General features: G+C 37.4%; 1 protein-coding gene across 7 annotated transcripts in view; it reads right to left on the bottom strand.

Moving 5' to 3' along the window:
- Positions 1–17,626: 17,626 nt before the first annotated feature.
- Positions 17,627–20,580, bottom strand: part of LRMDA (leucine rich melanocyte differentiation associated) — a 667,757-nt gene continuing 664,803 nt past the window's right edge. For all 7 annotated transcript variants that reach the window (XM_064662649.1, XM_064662650.1, XM_064662651.1 and 4 more), the window contains one exon: positions 17,627–19,794. In XM_064662649.1, coding sequence (XP_064518719.1) covers positions 19,715–19,794 — 80 coding nt within the window. In that variant the 3' untranslated portion in view covers positions 17,627–19,714. The remainder of the gene's footprint in view (positions 19,795–20,580) is intronic.

Below are 20,580 nucleotides of genomic sequence, written 5' to 3' on the forward strand. Positions count from 1 at the left end.
TGTTTAAACATAGCTCCTTGTTTTCAAGCCTTGCTGGGCCACAGAGCAGAAACAGGATATAGTTCTTAATGAGATGTGAAACAGATGGTCTCTCCCCTCAATAATACTGAATTTCCATTGCCCTTTCTTACAGACAATCTCCAAGTGCTTAAGAAGACCTTAAAAACGCGTTAATATGCACACCACCTTTGCGAGGTGAGTGTTCTCTGTCCCTCTGGCCTGGGGGAGCCATGATGACAGACAATGGTTTCCCAGCAGTCACTCAGCAGCATCCCTGTAGCAGAGCTTGGAAGGGAACCCAGCTCTCCCAGCTTTGCACCACTGCACGCTTGGGCTTTGCACACCACAGATCACTCCCACTCTTTCTGCCATTCTTCCTGGTAAGACACTGCGCTGTATATCCAAAATCTGAAAGCCTTTGTTCCTTAAAAGCTTGATTGAACTAATTATGGCTCTATTGTCATGGTCTGAAACAACGTAGAGACACAGCAGACAGTTTCTGGTTTTAAGTATGGTAAATGTCAGTGTTTATGTTTTTGTTAGCTGTCCTAATTATCGTGTGTCCTCTAAAATTCTCTGTTGTAATTACCACTCACCATACTGACACCTACTGCTAAGGAAGGAGCTGATCAGCTGCAGGATTTCTTTATTCCTGGACCCAGCCAACAAACTGCATGTGACACCAACAGATGTTTCTGGTTTTAAAACAGTGGGAACTTCATGAACTGTTTTCCCCAACCTCCCAGGAGTAAATGCCACCATAGTTGAAAACTTGGAAACATTTGTCAGGCTCTGAACAAAGCTGTGAACGAATGCTACAGTAATTTACTACTTCTATAGCCCATTTTTTTAAAAAAAAAGAAAGGACTAGACTACAGAAAAGACCATTAGCAAAAGCAGTACTGTGGGGGTTTTGCCAGTACAGGCTTTGTGCTATCCACATCTGTATTACAGCACATGGAGAAACAGCTAAGGAGAATATCACTCTAGAGAGTGTTTGTAACTTGGTGTCTTTTGTAAGGGAATGCCCATTAACTCACAGGGCTGTTCTGAATTGTGTTTGCAGCATAAAGGGAATAGCTTGGCTCAGATTCCATAGCTGTAACAGTACAGGGAGAGGGAAGAAAAAAATCAATAAGTTCAGTGTAAGTAAGTCAGAGCAACCTTTAAAATAATAAGACAAATCAATTTATTTCACAAATGTCTTTATTTCCAAATGCCATTGTTTGGTACTTTCTGCTGTCATTGCCCATGACATTTGAGAAAACTTGGCTCTTAGTCATTTAGGTGCAGCAGAAATTATCATATAACAGCCATGTGAAAAGATTATACATTCACCACAGTGCAGATCTGCCGTAACAACCTTGTCCTATGGGGTAAAGAGTGTTTAGGAGGCGGGGGAGGGCAAGAAAGACAAGTTTTAAATATGGACAGAAAAGCCCTACTTTATTGCTATATACAATGAAAAGTAATTATAGAGAAAAATGAAAGCTGCTTCTTGCTGTTAGCAGGAAGAATAAGGGAATTCTGTTCCTTTTTAAAGCTTGGAGTCCATTTTGATATAATTGGTTCCAGAATTATTTATGACATTAATTGCTGCATTATCGACTGCCTGTCAGCTCTTCTGGCAGTTAGTCCATCTTTCTTACCACAGAAAGCCAGCTCAGCCCAAACTAGACTGACAAGCTAATTATACCCATCTTCCCCTTCAATGACAAATGCTGCTCATCGGAAACCTTTCTAGAAATAAGCTTTCATTCTTTCCCCTTTTTCCTGAGCCAGACACAACCGATATCTCAAGGTACAGATCACAGCTGAAACTCTGCTCACAGGGCTATTAGCTCTGAACATCTCACTTGAGCCAAAAAACCTAAGCATCTTATGTTATCAAACTGTATGTCATTCCCTGATGCTAGTTTTCAGTGGATGTGCACTGGGCCATAGCTGTCACTCAGAGCTGTGGCAGATGGAAGAAACCTGACTGCATTAGCTGGGCCCTTCTTAACAGCTGAGGCAGGACTCTGACAGCCATTCCAAGGCTCAGAAGAAAGACTTTGTATTTCCCCCATGTAAATTTCTAGAATCAATATTTTACAGCTTTTATTTCCCTTTATTCCACAAATGGAGGGTGACATTGCCCAGAAAAAAAGTATTCCTTTAGAGTAAGGAAATTGGGAGTATTGCTTTGAGGGGAAAAACATCCTGGAAATGAGGGGAAATTCCAGAGGAAAAGAAATTACCTGGTCAACACAACACTGTCACCTCCATTGGAGCCCAGGATCACATTAAAGCAGCCTGTTGCCCTGGATGCTCCCCTGTTCAGGGACGCTGTGCCGTTGTGCTGCTGTAAACTCTTACGCACCACACAACTCAAAGCCAGTTCCTCTCTTCCATTTTCCAACATTTTATATATATAAATATTTATTATATTTTGTTTCTGTATGTTATTTGCAACTATAAGAGATTAAGAATCTCTAGGTTAGTTTGGGTGTTGGTTTCTTTTTTTTTTTTTTTTTTTTATTTTAAGGATTAGACCTTAGAACACCCACACTACGATAACTCTTACCAGATTTGGGTCCTGTTTATGTAGAGGCCAGAGCAGTAAAAATTATGATCATCACAACACCAACTTCATATGCACTCCTCAGTATCTATTTATTTGCCCTCCAGTTCACTTCTTTGTCTGTTGAAGAATTCAAAATGGATGTAGTGGCTGGTAAGAGGAAAAAGACCCAGCATCTCTTCTGAATGGAAACAACCATATACATACCATATATATACTATGTATACAGTGAATCTCAGTCTGGCTTTTTCAGAACAAGGTTCAGCATTACAACTCCTATTAGCAGACACCCCCTCACAGGTAGTCTCCAAATAAAACCCAAATACAGAATTATACCTCTGCCTAGATGAAGTCATTTCAGATCAGAGGCAAGGGATGTGCTGGCAGTACAATGCAAGACAGCTAATCTTACCACTACCTAAACCTGCTATCCAATGCATTCAATCTGACAGCTATCAGCAGCCAAAATTTACTGGAATTGTACTATGCATTTCAACTAAATAAAACTGAGGTCAGTGTTTCAGCAGGCCTGTAGTGAAAAATGGCCATGGACATTGAAATTGCTGTGTTAACTTTTCATTTTATACAACAGCACAGTAAGAAGTTACACGGACTTAGAAAAATGGTAAGAACACCAGTTAAAATGACCACAGGGCTGCCTTGATTTTCATCCTGTCCTTTTGTATCCTTATTTCAGAAAATACGTGCAGTCCCTTGCTTGAACTGAACAGGCTCCTGGTGTTGGGTGTTTTTTTTTTGTGAATACCAAGTTGACAAGCAAAGTGATGGTTGTACTTAAGAGTTTCGTGCTTTTTACACTTTTTCTAGGTAAATTCTATGGGAAAAGCAGCAGACAAATTGAGTCTGAAGCTTTACAAATTGGCTACTTAAACCACTCCACACCTATAAATTGTGTAGTGCTGTAGGTTATCTTTCTTTATACACTATCCTTCATGACAACAGGACCTAGAGGAGAGAACTGAGACCTGATAAACAGATTAACTACATGCTAAAATATTATGGAGCAAGTAAGGAGCAAGGAAGATAAGTAAACCATGTGCTCAGTAGATGATACAGCAATATTTGTGTCAGTATTTTGTGCTTTTCTGTAACACATTACACTCTTGTGAACAGAGAGCTACTGCATTTATGGGATTCCCAAAATTTTGAAGAGATATTAAATATTTCCCTGGTACTTTGAAAAAACAAAGACCCAGGGAACTACAGGCTAGTCAGTCTTGCCTCTTTGCTTGACAAAATCATGGAGCAGATCCTCCTTGAAACTACGCTGAGGCCCATATGATTTCACTGAGGACAAATTGTGCCTGAAAATGTTGATAGCCTTCTGTGATGGGATGGTTAAAAGAAGAGCAAGAGACAACATCTACCTGGGCTTGTGCAAAGCATTGGACACTGTCCTGCATGGCATCTGTGTTTGGAGAGACATGGATTTGACGGATGGGCCACTTGGTCATTAACGAATTGGTCGGATGGTTGCAATCAAAGAATTGTGGTCAACAGCTCAATGTTGGAGACCATCGGTGAGTGGCATTCCTTGGGTCAGTACTGGGATCAGTGCTGTTTAATAATTTTGTCAGCAACATTGACAGTGAAACTGAGTGCACTTTAAGGTCCCTTCTAACTCAAATCATTCCATGATTCTATGATTTTTGTACAATTTTCAGAATCAGAGCGGCTGTGACAGCGGGATCTCTTGTAAAGTTAGGAAACGTAAACATGGTGATTTCACTTTGATTCACAAAAGTATGTGCAATATATTCTATTTCTGCATACTTTGTAAGGTAATTTTAGTTCCAGATCATGATCATATTAAACACAAATAAAACTAGAGTGAAAACAAATGACTACTCATGTGCTTGAAGTAAACTCTGTAAGATGTAAATTGTTTATAAATACAGCAAGATTCCTTTTTTTTCCTCAGTACTTGGCATTCTGAGAGCATGTAAACCACCAGGAAGTGATTATTAATGCAACATATTATAACTCTGCTGACCAACCCTAGACTTTTTTCCTTATCATTTATCATTTTTTTCTATCATCTTACTGATCATAGTTCAGTAATATAGATAGAAAATTGCCTACTTTTTTATATTCCACTATTGCAGTGGTCTTTATACAGCTTATTCACATTAAGCACTAAACATGTGTGCAGAACACTAAATATTCTGAAAGAGAAAAATTTGTTTTCCTGTAAAACCATCAGTAAATATATAAAGTAATACTCAGCCTGTCAGCATTTCTGCCCAATAACATAATGAGGTGATAAGTTACTTCAAGAGCACTAAGAATAATAGCCTACTGGGCTTTAATTTGTTGAGGTTAAATGAATAGCCTTATGCTTTAAAAGAGTACCTTCTACCACCAAAATCAGTGCTAGCTTTAAGGACTCATTGACAGCTGAAATAAAGTTGCTAGGGCTTGTATACTGCTGACCTTGATAGCTTTTTAGTTTAAAACATTTTAAAGGTACATGTACAACAACATTGGTGAGGGAGAAAAAAAAAGAATACAAATGCCAGGAGATCTAACAGAAGCAAGATGCATTTGGTTTTGACTTCTAATTAATCAAGATAACATCTCTTTCAGCCATTAGACAGTAAAATCAATAACTTGGGCAGTCTGACTGCCACTTAGACTTATACACCAACACCTATTATTGGCAAAACTGTGATGTATTTAACCATTTCATCCTTTATTATATTAAAAAAGGTAACCAGTCACTGTGAGAGAGTACAGGAAAAAGTCCATCACTACAGTATGTTACTACCTATTCACTGGCATATTTCCCACAAAGTGTACCCCCAGATGATCCTCGGTGAAACCTTTCGCTGCTCCTTTCACTGCTCCTTTCCCTTACTGAAGTGACTGCTATAGAAATAAATCACAGCTAAGCACCCCAAATCTCAACTGCACCACTACCAGTTCTCAAGGGAAACTGGAAATTTTATGCTTCTGCAAATCAGTGATATTCTGAGCTAAGCAGAAAATGCTACAAGTAATGCTGCTGTAATAGTGCTGCAGAAAAAGAAATGGCACCTGACCAGAACAAGAGGCAGGTCTCAGAAATCATTATAGTGGTTTCATTTCAGAGGCAGGTTAAATAGATTCTTTTGCATAAACTGGCTATGGTGAGGCCCTGCAACCTCTTCCCCTGGTCAATAATCCCATTAAGTCTGTGACATTCTTACAAAAGTGCCAAATCCTGAAATATTTTCTCATTAATTAGCTCATTTTCCAAACAATCTCATTGAATTTAGACTTTTAATAAATGCATACAAAAAATTCTTAATTCCCAAAAGAAGAAAAGATCTAGTCCATTTTATTTCATTTTAGGAACTCTTTCAAGGTTTGACCCATCTTAATTTACGAGACTTAAAGATGAAAAGTTTTTCTACGGCTGACATTTTGAAGGCCACACAAACTTTGTAACTCTGCTTCTTTTCACTAGCCAGGTAACCTGGTCTGGTATCAAGAGTCCTCAACAGATGACTAAAATTAGTAACTCCAGTCAGGACCTGCAGTTAAGGCTCCTCCATTAACCTATAGAATCTGTTCAACAAAGTTGGGACTTACTGATGCATAGCACAAGATTGTTTTCATTCCCCTTCCATAGCAAAGACTATTTTCCAATTGAACCTCTGTTGAACTACATTTACCACTGGAAGCCTTGACTCTACAGATTAAATACCTGAAGTCATTAAAGAAATTTTACTAGAAAGTAGAAGTCTAGGAAATGGTGGACATTGTGGAGTGGTTCCAAAAAACTAAAAAGGTTTGTTTGTTTTCATTCCTTCCCACACATTGATGATAAAAAAGATTCCTAGAAAAGACTGAGCCTTTGCAATCAGCATCGGATAAGCAAAGTGCAACATAGCTGAAGACATTAAATCAAATTATTTAGCAGATGCATATTTAAGGACAATACAAATGGACCAGTAATTATGATATTAAAGTGTTTTCATGCTATCTTTGTCTTTTCCTATTCTTCACAGTGATCAGATGCACAGTTAATTACACTTAATAACGATAATTATGGCCTTATTTTACAAAGCAGCAAATTAACTCAATCAGGCATTTCATAATGTATAGGATGATATGGAAAATATTACAGCAGAAGACAAATATTTAAAATCAACATTGCTCTCTAGGGGTCTTTTGACTCATCTTCCTTTGCCATACCACTAATCTATTGTACAGTGTGGGGTAACTCCCATTAAGGCAAACAGGAAATCTCTATCCTACATAAATCCTGTGAAACTATCTGGCAAAAAACCGAGTTTCATTTTCAGAGAGAACTGATGAACTTATATTGCTGACAAGTATGAAAATATCCTGCAATGACACAAAAATGAGTGGATAGAATCCAACATGATAACTTGAATAAAGAGTCTCTGTTCTACACTTGAGTTTCTTTGAGATGCTAGCTCATTTATGAAGGAGAGAAAGAATAAATATGTCCTGTCTTCAGCAGGAAGGTGATGCACAATGAAGAAAGAAATTTAGGAATAAGCTTTCTGCCACAATCTTAACTCTGCCCCGTGGAACACACTTACTACCAAAAATCATTATACACATACTTGATTTATGAAGGTTGCCAACTATAGCCAGCTATATTATAAAAACCACTTAAAAATATTTTTCTACCCCCTATGTCCTTTTATAATGTTCAGCATTGTCATTATTGTAAAAGAAGGAGGCACAGCCCATGCCTTTTCCCCTCTACATCTTCCCTCTTATTAATTTAATTTTCTGTTTTCACTTTATAAGTTCACTGTTTGTAGGAACATAATACATGCAAAAGCTTTTGTTGCAGGAGGAGGACGTATAGCCACATTTCTGCAATCCAAGCAGCTTGACAGGAGGACTTTATGGTACACCAAAAAGAGCAAAGAATCTACCATCTCAGCTTACACCACACTTTCCCATTGCAAGTTTTTTTTGTGCATCAATCTCCATGACACAGAAATAGTCCACAGCCTCAACAAAACTATTTCAGATGTCATGCTCTGCCAGCAATAGAACCACCTTGTGCCACTGTAAATGGGGACAAAGGGATGTGGTTTGCCTCTCAAGATGCAACTTGATCTGTCACAGAATGGTATTGATTTACATTGCTGTTAGTCAGAAAAGGCTTATTTCCTCTGTAAGGTGCCATTAAGAGTGATATATTACCTGGATTTTGCTCTGCTATCCCTGCAGGTCTCAACTGCAGATCTACCAGAAGAATTTTGCAGGTGAGCCCAATGTTCCATGGAAGCTCCAATGTACCTCTTGCATGCAGAAAGGGCAGACCTTCAAGCCAACCTGTTTTCCCTTCATTAGTAGCATTGTGGGGAACTATCAGCCCAACACAGAGAGTCTTTGTGGGCAAGGCAGCACTTCTTTCTCTGCTCCTTGGAACACCAGTTCCGGATGCAACTTTCTCACTGTACTATGAACCTCACCTTTCATTGAACACCTCATGAACATACCCAATGCATTAGATATAATGTGAAATGCAGATATTTTTCCTTCTGAGAGAAAGCAAGTCAATCAAATTTTAACATCAATATAGCCAGTATTAGGAGTTTCAAAGAGAGAACCTCAATTCAGGTCTCAGCACACTAACTTGACTTCTCCCAAATGTTTTATAATAGAGGAAAAAAGAAGGGGTCTTTTGGATATACTGGTTTTGTATTTCGGACCTAATTAGAACTATACCAATATATGAGGTTTTTTAAAGGTTTTCAAACTTTTTGGATCTGCAGTTGAATGCAAAGATAAAGAGAAAAAAACCTTCTTAAAAAATATTTTTGAACTTCAGACAACAAAACAATACAACATTCCTTCCCAACGCTCTGATGGATAGATAGGTGGTTCCAAATACATTTGTCAATACTCTAATAAAACTGTACAAAAAATGTGTATATTAAACACATTCCTTCATTGAACCTTCTCTTCCACTGCCATGTAATGTATGTTTTATGAGTCTTTTTTAACATACAGAATAAAGGACTGCTAAACCCATGCTTGATTTGTCACTATGCCTAGGTATCCAAAAGATTTGAATAGAAACCAGTCCAATAGCCTGTAGGTACCACTGACTTTTTAATACAAAAGATTTTTTTTTTTTTTCAACTTCAACTTGCCGGGGGATTCGCATTATCAGAGGCTGATTGTATTTGGAAAATGCTTAAATTGAATCCTCTGCATTCACCTCCCAGGCTGCTAAATGAAATAGTATCCCCTATGTTAAACTGGAAGTTAGATTAGGAGCAGGCACTCATCCACTGCAATCAATGACAAGCTAATGGGGCTGCTGACTATAAATTCTCTGGAAACCTAGATGTGAAGCTCTTGATTCAAGTGATCTGTGCTGCAGACCTTGAGCCACTGCAGATAATCAGTTTTATGTACACAAACTTTTTTGGGCCAGCGTTAAAAGACACACTATTTGAAAGAGGATGCCAACACGATGACTTATGCTGCCTGCAACTCAACTTACCAGGATGTAAAATATCCAGAGGCTGTACAATCAATAAATTATCAACTTCTTGGTACAATAATAATCACTATTGGCTGGATCCCAGGCTAGAATAAATAAATAACACGGGCCATGCATGGCAAGTTGCTTCATCAGTGGTTGAAGCCTTTTTGTCTTTATACGTTTTGATTATAAGGAGTATCTTTGGCAAGTCAGTGCTATTTCTGAGTAAACAGTTCATGTATTTGGGTCACCCTTAGAGAAAGCTCGAAAGACTTATCCTTCTGACTTGGGGGAAAATTGCAGAAAAAAAGGGTGCTGACCTCCTGTCTGTCTACTTGGTGGCTGGTAAATGTTAGCACAGCTTGATAATATCAATTAGACTGGGAAGCTTTATTTTAAGTTTTTTGAACTATTACTACTGCCTGTGTCCATTTGTCTTTTTTATTCTCGAGATGTGCTATGACAAGGATTAAATGCGACACACACCAAACTTTGAATGTCCTGCAGCCAGTTCCAATGGCTTGGATGCTGTCATTTCAAGCTACATCAGGAACAGTGGCTCAATGGCTGCATCTGTGACACATGTCAGAAACTTTTAAATGTCTGCTCTTTTTTTCATCAGGATGCTTCTGTATCTTAGCTAGGGAAGAGATGACATTTTGTGTTTGGGTGGAACTTGTTGTGGCTCCCTCTTCCTGCCTCCTCTAACTGTCAGCCTGAGTTTCCCCTAAACATATCAAAATACAGACAAATAAACCTTGTCATTTAGAAATATATTCAGTAGTAACCATGCTTGAAAACAATGTTTTAGGAGGAACTTGGGCACATTTTCTCATAGAATGATGAGCTACACAAAACACAGCACTAGGCTATTTCTGACCTTTGTTATGTGCCGCCTTAGAAGATTGATGTGCACAACTCAGATACACACGAATCCCTTAACATTTCTGTTCTTTTTCCATTAAAGTGGAATAATTTGGCATATAAAATACACAGGGTACCGCGGTGTTTTTTTCAAGGTTTGGAAGAATTAACATTTTGATAAGAATACACAGTTTAAGGGTAGAAAATGGATCTGCTAATGGACACCAAGCTGTCTCAGGGCAGAACTCCAGGAGCCGAAAACATAATTCAGAAGAAGAGAGCAGTCTTGTATCATTATCGTTCATTTAAAATAAAGCAATGTCATTTTTAAGATCAGATTGGGATTTCTTTGTCTTTCAAAATTAAAAAAAAAAAAAAGAAAAAAGCTTAAACTCTAGGCTCCTTGATTATGACATTTGCCCTTTGGGTTTAATTGATATAATAAACAGTAATTTTTCTTCCTTTTCCCTAGGCAGTTCAAATTCTTCAGATTCTCCTGTGTTTTTTGTGACTGTGTATGGGCAGCCAGACATGTTTCACACAGTTAAACACTGTGTAATTTTACTCTGGGGCTCTCTTTGCCCATTTCAGCTGTCCATGTTTCAGCTGGATTTGAGTAGCAGTTGGACTTAAACATTTTGTCTTCTTAAAATAATTATTTGAGCTCCTTGTTCAACTTATTTTTAAAAACATGAGAAATGCAATGGTGGTACATGAGCTTGTACATATATGCAAACATGCAGTGTAATCTTTTTTTTGAAAATACATCTTAAATTCTCTGCGAGTTCTAGAGGGGTCCTAGACGGATTAGCTCCTTTTAGGGGAAGCATTCTGCCTGCTCACATCTGATTGTGAGGAAAGCTGGGTTCAGATGGAAGATGCTCATTATCAGAGGGTAACCTGAGACACTGCACAGAGAATTGCCAAGACTTCAAGTACAATGCAGCCACTCTCTCTGGATGGATAAGCATTCCAGTCCTCAGTGCTGTGCCCAGCCTTTGCTGGGTACTCAACACACTGTGCATTCTACCCTGACATTTGTGGCCTCCATCTTCTATGTTTTGGTTTTCCTCTAAGGCACTGTTTCCTGATGTATTTTCTTGCTAGATTATAGACCATAATTCCAGACATAAAGATTCATTAACTTCTATTAAACTTCAGCTAAGTTACTTTAAAAGTGAATACTTCTTCAGCTACCTTTTTCTTGGCTGCACTGAAGGCTAAATGAAAAAGTTAATACAAAACAAATCAGAGAATCACATAACCAGAACTATCACTGCACACAGTCAAGAATTTACTTCAGCATTCCATATAATTAGGAAATCGGTAACTGAGTAGCAGAAAGAAATGTGGGAGGGGCCAGAATATGTTTCATATCAACAGTTACACAGCTGTGGATTGTTTAGGACAAACAAGAATCCCAAACTTTTCATGGTGCTACTCTTCTCTGTGAGGATGAGGAGAGGTGGCCTATGAGCAGGAGATGAGATTCATAAAAAGAAGCATTCTGCAATCTAGCCAAGAACTCCTATAATTTATGCAAGCGTGGTACAGCCATGATTAAACAAGAAAACATAGCCACAGCTGTCTGTTGCACTACAGAAATGCTTTCAAACACATAAGCAGCAATAATACAAATAAATAACATTCTGAAAATATGGCATACCATGGCCTCAAATTCAAACTGCTCTGAAAAAGGACAACTGTTATTGCTATTTATGTCAGAACACCCTTAAGGATAAATTTTAACAATGGCATTAACAGTGACATTTAGGATTTAGGTTTTTTAAAAATAGAAAAGAAAAAAAGGTTTTAAATATGGAATTTTGTATAAAATAAAACTAGAATGAGAACACAGTTCTTTTGGTATGTTATTCCAGTAGAACTGGGAATATTTTAGTTAGCTAAATCTAAGCATCCTCTCAGGTAAGGTTATATTAGATATATTATTCCACTAGAAAAAAATAGGACATATATTTTTATTTTAGTAACTTTTAAAAGTAAGCCACTGAAATAGGCACAAACTGAAACCACCTATCCTGTCTCAAAGTCCTGAAACTTATTTTCCTACCTTTCTGTCAAACACTATTAGCACAGTCTGCAGGTCTAGAGTGTTTGTTCAGGTTTCAAAAATTTTAGTGAACCTGGACTTTGAGGTAGGGAAAATGTGAACTTACTAAGCCTTAAAACCCAAACGGCAAATGTAGCAGAATGCCTTATAGACTAAATCCTTCAAGTTTTGATTTAAGAAAAAACATAAGCCAAACTGACCAGACCTCACTAAATGCTTAAATAAAATTCCTTTTGGAACAGATTAAAATTTTTAAAAATAATATTAATTTCTTTTTTGATATATAACAAAATGTTTCCACTTGTTAATGTTCCAGAAATTTATCTATCAGCAGCTGCTTCAAAACTAATAAATCTGGGCTTCTTTCTTAGTATGGGTGATAGACACTCATTCTTTACATCACATATTTTGATTCCTTATGTAAAATGCTCTGCTTTAATATCTATTTTGATGCCCCATAAAAAAAAAGGAAACTGTTCCAGCATGAACCTGAACCTTGTGTTTGGTTTTATATTGCCACTAGTTACTTCAGGTGCAAAAGCGAATGGAGCAAAACATTCAACAGTACAACATCCTATTCCTGGCTTTGTTAATTTAAGGCAGACTGCTATTTTTTCCTTTTAAACTGGGTGTGCATTACTACATTTTGTGCTATTTGCTCCTACTGCCATTGATGTTGAAAGCTTTGCCACTGACATGAATGGAAAGAGGATAAGACTTAGAATGTGCTTATGATATAAACTTGTGATTAACATTAACAGCTGGTAGGGGTGTTTTTTTTAATCTTAAGCCTCATAAATACAGCTGAAAAAGCATTTATCTGAAAGTGGAAAATGAAGGCTTAGCTAAAGCTGTGCAATCTTTTCGTAATGAAACCCAGAACTAGCCTGATTTGGGAGAGCTGCTAGAGGTTTGACATTCAGGCCGGTTTTGCTAACCCCTCAGTGAACATAGTGGATTTACAGATTCAGATGAAAACCACATACAGCTCAGCAGTGATTTTGGCTGAACAATGCTTTCAGCTTTTGCTCAAACTTGAAACTTATTGGGTGTGAACCCACAATAACCAAAACTTATAAGAAAAAAAAAAAAGAAAGACTGGCATGAGCACCATGTGGACAGAAAGACTCTCAGAAATCCAAGTACAGCAAGCAGTAGTTGCAGGGGCAGATATGTTAGGCATTACAGATGTTGAGTTCTCGAAGCTCCACCACCATCTGAGTGGACAAAGAGGAGTGTAATCAGTGAAGCTCAAGTTAATCATATCAGGCACTACATGACAACTGTAGTTTATCCAGATCGTTTCCCAGTGCATTGCCATTAGCATTGCCTTTTATAATATGTGCATTGTATAGTAGGTGGTGATTTGGTGGTTTGGGAAGTAGCCAAGGAAAGAGACTCAAAGTATAGTGAACTTTCTTCCAAAATTGATGTTGAAATTTGGCTACCTGAAACACATTACAAGTCATGGTTAAATCAGTAGGGTATTAAAAAGGAAATGACTCTTGAGCAGAGAAGTTTTGCTTTTCCCCTCTCTTGCATTGTAATCCTCTGACCAGCCCTAAATCGACAACTAAGCTAAAGGAAATTAAAGAAAAGATGAATAAAAAAAAAAATCTCAAGCTGGGTCAAATTCATCCCCAGTGTAGCTTAGCTCAAGTAGAGTTAAATCAATGGAGTTCCACCAGGGATGAATTTGGCTTATTGTCAAAAGGAAATGAAGCAACTGTGCCCTCATTTACAGCTATCAACCTAAACAGAAATTTCATTATAAGGGAATTTCTGAAAACAATTCCTAGGTAAAAGAAAATTGCTAAGGTTGAACAGCATGTGTGTTTGAAAATTCCCTGAAGTCCACAACTGTCTGCTTACTTGGTTGATACACTGAACACTGGCTAATTGAGTGCTCACATTGTTTCAAAGGCCTTATAAAATCAGAGTAAACTATAAAATGAGTTGCAGATTGTCTTCAGAAATCTCCTTTCTTTATTTTCCCTACATTGAATCTTAAATACTCAATTGCAAAAATAGTGCTAATTCAAAAGTAGGAGGGCAATTGCAGATTAAAATGATGCTAGTAATATCAATTTTGGTTACCTTGGTATTCTTGATTTGATTTCCCCTATTCCAATGTAAAAGTAACGTAGAATTTCTTAAGCTGTACACTTCTGCCACTTATGTTCTCCAGAGTATGATCTAAAGAGATCCTCAGAAGCTCCTCTCTATTTCCAAATAAAATAATCAATTAAAGCTTACATTTAATACTGTAATTTCCAAACAGATTCCTTCCTATATATTTTACTATAAAGCTATTATACCATAAGGATAATTTCTGTTCTAAGAGGATCTACGGAATTGTGGTTGAGATGTGAGATGATCTGTTATAAAAGTTCAGGATTAAGATAAAACTAGGTTAAAAAAAAAACCAAACAAAAAACCAACCCTTGACTTTACAGTTTTCTTTTTTGAATTGGCAGCAAAACTTCCAATCAGAATGCAAAATATTTGCAAGAAATTTTAAACTCGTGCTGGGAGAATGTTTTGAACACATTTAGAAACTTTGCTCTCCCAGCCTAAAAACTGCATGTAATGTTATAATGTAGAATATAATTTACATTATATTCTACAAACACAACTAAACTAGAACTAAACATATTTTCCAATATGCTGTTCCCTTAAAATGTTAAGGATGCTGAGATGATGATGATATTTTGTGAATGTGCCATGACCACGACTTAGCTTGTCCTTAAAAATATCTGCTCCTTGAAGGCTTGTGAAAATCCTGATCTGAAGCCTTAATCTAATTGTCAGCAACTCTAAGCAAGGGTCAGCTTCAGGTTGACACCACCACCAGAGGCAAGTCCATCAGAGTCACCTAACCTAAAAGGTAACTTTTAGAAAGATTCAGCTGCTTTAGTACTGCATATGGAAAGTATATTAATTCAGCCAGTTTTGATGAAGTAGGAGTGCTGACTATATCCCGAATGTTCTCACATAGCAAATGCCAAAGAAAATACTCTGAAGACTTCTTAAGGGCAGGTCATAAATCATTGGAAGAAGCTATTTTTTCTCAGGCCTAACTCACTTGTAATCCAAGGTCTTGGTAAGGTACTTGGATAATATTAGAAGTAAAATGAGAATTAACTCATTTTAAGTAAAACAACATTCTCTAACCAGATAATGCCATGAGAGTGGCATAAGGAAATCAGAGGTTCTATCAGATGTTCACAATCACAGGCTAACTCCAAGAAGGCTCCAAATCAGGAGATATCTTGGGTCCTTCAAGCCATTTAGATATGCTTATTTATATAATATTGCACATCTGTCCCACAGAGTTTTAGCACAGGCTTGGTCCCATAGTAACATCTTTAATGGCTTGTTTTATCAAAATCACGTCTTGGTTTCTTTGTTTTAATCCCATTACTTGGAGTAGAAAGGTCTGCAGAAAACAGATTTTAACTAACTAGCAGAAAAAGACTAGCCACTGAGATGTAACAGTTACCAGGTGTACATATAAAAACACTGAAAAAGCAAACTATGCATTTCAATTGTTACACTACAAGCAGTGAAGCAGAAATCTCACTTTAAAAACAAAAGGGGAGCACTTACCAATTTTTGCTATCACTTGCTTGCAGTCCAATGACATGGCAATTGAAACAGCCAAGGACACAGCTAGAGATCATTAGGAACGGAGGACAACAGCCAGAAAGCCATGCAAGACCTCTGACTTCATATCACCTGATTCACTGTCAGATTCCACAGACTGAACCTGCAAATGGATGCTTAGAAATCTATGTGTCAAACAAACAGACTCAATCTTGGCTATATGGTTACACTTCTGGAAAGCTGAATTTCATCTTTTTCTTTCACATATGCCAACCATTTAACAAAGCAAAAAGACAGACAGTTCTACACAGAATAAAGAAAATAAACTTTCCTGAACTGGGCAAGCAGAGACTCATGTGCCAACTATCACACCACATAAAGAAGAAATATATGGTAAGACTCAGTGTGAGTCAGTATAAAATGGGTTGATTCAGAACCTCGCCACAAAGGCTGCATCTAGCAAAGTTTTGCTGGGGGCAAACATTTCCCAACATACTCATATTGTTGGCAGGAATAAAAAATATTAATATATCCACTGGCAGCAAGTGAACCCTGTAATTTACAGAAAGCATTTTTAAAAGCACAGACAGGTTTGTTTCTTTCTTCTGACTTAAATGGGAGCAACCTTACACCAACATACAGAGATCTTTCAACTGCAAAGAAGATGCAAGGATCAAACACTCAGCAATCATATTCTACTCAAAGAACCAAATGCGTTAAAAAGTGAGCAGCCTATCAGCCCTCCAAAAGTTAGTAACCCTAATTTTCATGGCTGATACATTGATTTCAAAGGGACTCACAGTTTGAGTAAGGCAAATACTAGAATAACTACTGTGAGAGTCAGGCCTAACAAAGGAAAAAGTGGTTTCAGTGGTAACATACTTTCAGCAATGCCATAAATCATTTATGCATGCAACAGATTCGATTAGAGCCCATGTGCTCTAAAGTTAGGTTTGTGTATCCATAACAGCAGGATTTTCACTGAAGGTCATTCATCTTTGGACTTTCATTTCAACATTTCAGTTTGGATCTTTTCCTTGTTTTTAATTATAAGATTAGGAATTAATATTTTCAATACATAAAGTTAGGAATGTAGTAAGTACAGCTTCTATAGGCATCTCCTAGTAAAAGCATATCCTTCTAGTCTTCATTTGTGAAGACGTGATGTCTTCCAAAAGGCAAAGTACTGGTCATCACAAGACTGAACCTAAGACAGAAGTTTGGATAATTTTTATTTTTTTTTTAAATTTTTAGTATTTGATTTAGATTTCAAACATTGTTAATTGTCGAGAAACGTGGCTGGTCAAATTTTTCTTGTTGCAACATAAAGAACTAAGAATGCAGTGGTTCCTTTGAAAGATACATATTTTAAAACCTTGATAACTTTGTAGGAAAATCTTCTATTTTTAATAGCCTAGTGAATCTCAAGAGGGAAAGATGTGTCATGTATGGAGAAGGGGGAGCAAAGGAGAGAGTGTGGAATCTCTTCTTAGATTACTTTGCTGCGACTTTCATCCTAAATGATAGCTCAGTTAAGAAATACAGGCACAATTCCCACTGAGGAAAGAACCAAGTGTAGAGATAGCAGCCCCAGGTTTGAAAAGTTTGCCATCTCTTAAAGCAGAATTTCAGCAGAACACAGCTGAAAATAAAATGCTCCACCTATCAAAAAAAATTATTTTAGCATAAACAGTAATAAGCATCCATGCATGTTTTTAAATAATGTCCTAATACATGTTAGTAAGATAAAATAATTATTCATAGATTATCCTTTTGATTTTCCAGAACCAGACACATTTAATATGAATTCCCTTTAAGCAAATTTTAATTAGGGCTTTACCATATTTAACTATAGGTATATAATCCCTCAAGTGAAAACAAAAACCAAAGTGGAAGACACTTTGTTCACATTTCCTTCCAAAAATATTTTTGCCTCCAAAGCTTTGCTAGGAAGAAAATGCTCCTGAAAATGATACAAATGGTTTTGACATTAGGAAAAGTAAACAAGCAAAATAAAGATGGAAAAATCATGCGGTCAGTTTGCAAGTGCTGTTTATTGTTTGAGGCAGGGTTAAAACCTTTATAAAGACAAGAACATATATGCAACCAGACTGAAAGTGACATTAGGTTATTCCAAACACCCCTGCTCAGAACCCTGCTGCCTGTAACATTGCCATGGCCAAAATGTGTGGAGACTTCAAAACAGACAACAAAATAGGAGCAAAGTAGGATTGCTGTTATTTTGGTAACCAAGAGAAATGACAAGTGCCCTAAATATTTCTAATTATATTTTTGATTAAAGAAAGAGGCATGTAGTTTTCATTTATCCAATATCTCCTAGGACTTCTAAAGTGAATTGGCATTTCATTTGTAGTCACATATGACATTAGAAGAGGCACTGTAGGTGGCCAAAATGTGCTTTACAGACACCAATTTGCATGGCAAACAGCTCAGAGCTCAATTTGAACCCTAAGTGGTGTGAACTAGATTGTTCTACGTTCATCACTGATTTTAAGTATCTGTTAAAGATTTATTATAGACTTTCAGAATGAGCAAAGGCTTCCATTTACTGAGTAAGGCCTAACATGCTCAGCAGCAGCAAGCTTTCCTTTGGCACTCTGCCAGTGTCTCACTCTATTTCATCAGTCAAACCCAATTTCACAATTGACTTCAATGTCCAGTTCGCTTCCACCTGTAACACTAGCTGATAATAGACCCCCAAAGTAGGCAGTTTCTAAAAACTGACATTTTTTTTCAACCAGGAAAGTGAATAAAGGCCACCAAGCAATTTTAAACAAACCAAGAACAGCTAGGCAGTGATAGCTCTCAACTGGGACCAATATGCATGGGTTTGGAACAGTCCAGAGGTCAGAATTTTTGCATATTCCTTGGACAATCCCATTGTATCCAGTAGCACTTAATATATGCATGAAGTATGGGATTTTTTTTCACAGTAACGAGTTCATGATTCTAATATGTTCAACCTCGTTATCAGAAAAGGAGGAAATTTGCCATGAATTTTTATTTTTCTGACTGAAAATTTGACAATAGCCTTTCCTACGTAGACATCAAAAGGGATTATTCAGAACTTGTCTCTCTATATTAGTAAAGCTGCTAATTATGTTAACTCTACCATTTACTTTTGTTGATTTTTTTCCCCTCTGAATAATCCTATGAATCTGGTGGCAGATTATATCACTCCTTTTAGGCACTTTCCCCCCCCACTTAGATTTAAGCATTTAATTCTAAACATAGTCCCTAAAAGTTAAAAATATCTTGTTCAACAAACCAGGAATAATGCACATTGTCAATATCACTAATGAGGGCTTCTTCCAAGCATATAAAGTTAAGCTGTGCCAGCATTAAGAAATGTTCACTTTTCTGAAGGTAAGAGTGAGTAAATGTTGAGACGTAATTTAAGAATTAGCAAATTTTGTTTGTCTGGGAAATTACTTAAATCTTTTTCCTTTGCATATAAACAACTATACAAATCAATAGTACTTTGCAAGGCCAAAATATTTTCAGGATATATTTTTTCCCCCGTTGAAAGACAAAATAACCTGTCTAGGATCATTTAGGGGTGAGTGGGGTCCTTCCAAACCGTGAACGGATTTGTGTAGGCATGTATGAGATGACAGAAACACAAGCACTTAATTCACAGGGAAAAAAATAAGAACAGATAAGGGCTTTTTCATCTGAAATTACAGCCTCCCTCTTTTATAAACACTTTGATATCAGCAGCCACTTTCTCTCAACAGGCAAGCCGGAGATAAACGCGCTGCGTTTGCGGAGGCGCCGAGCACTGGAGCATGCTCACTGCAGCCCCAGGTGTGACCCCTGCTCTTCTGGAGCAGCAATTGGACCAGGCAATCCATCACAGTGCTCCTCCTGTCAGGCCGGGTGCTCGGCTGCAGCTGTCTGTCACACTGGTGGATGGAACCTGCTTAAAGGCAATCATGTCAATCTCTATGTGACTATTCAGACTAAGATAGAAGGATGATCTTGACAGGCTTGGCAAAGTCAGCAGAAGGCACTAGAGGACTTCAGTTACACGCTTAAAATTTAGATGCAATTTGTGTTTCTCATGTGGAGGGATCAAAGAGGCAGCAAACAGCACTGTGTTTTATAGCTGGTCATCTCGGATGAATCTGTTGCCCTCAGAATGTTTTCCGTAGTAAATGTAGCGACATTTCCCCAGAATGCCTACAATAAAAAGGAAATTAATTACAGTTAGGACTGAAGTGGCATAATATGCAATAAAGTACATAACTAGGGAAATTTGAAGGAAGGAAGGGAGCAATTTTCTATTTTCCTGCAAAAGAAAGTTTGTGTATTTGAAATATCCAGTATTGCCATTTCAAACAGCAGTTTTGAATCCACTGGGAAAACATGTGTTCAAATACATGCATGACCTATCCTGTTAAACATAAATCCACAAGTTTCCTCAAAATCAGAACTACATAACACTGAAACATCATATACTGCATTTTAAATCACAGCACCTCTCTTCTGCTTTTGAAAAGCAGAAAGTCTGGGTTGAAGTTATATTTTGTGCTTTCTGCTCTGTCCCTGCTATTTATTTAAAAGGTTTTCCTGGTGAATGAAACCAAAAAGGAAAAAAACCAGCAAATAATTACAGTTTAATGTGGATCCTGGAAAAACCCTTCGAACTTTCACAGAGTCATACTGCAAACACCTGAAGCCATTCCTGTTTTCCAGTGACAGTGAACTGAAGTGACTGGCTGAAATCTCCATGGGAAGTCATCAACAGACACAGGCTAGAACAGTTAGCCCTCCAGACTCCAGCATACAAACAAACATTTAGTTAAAACATTTCCAAAGTATTTCTCAGAACACCATCACAACATTCCATGAGAAAGATACAATTATAATTATGTTACATATTGGCATATGGAGTATGCTTTCAAAAATTATCCAGAATACTGGTTTTGGGAAACAAGGTGTGTTATTCTCAGTGAGTACAGGCAG

Source organism: Pseudopipra pipra, chromosome 8 (genome assembly GCF_036250125.1).
Source record: "Pseudopipra pipra isolate bDixPip1 chromosome 8, bDixPip1.hap1, whole genome shotgun sequence".
Classification (NCBI taxonomy): Eukaryota; Metazoa; Chordata; class Aves; order Passeriformes; family Pipridae; genus Pseudopipra; species Pseudopipra pipra.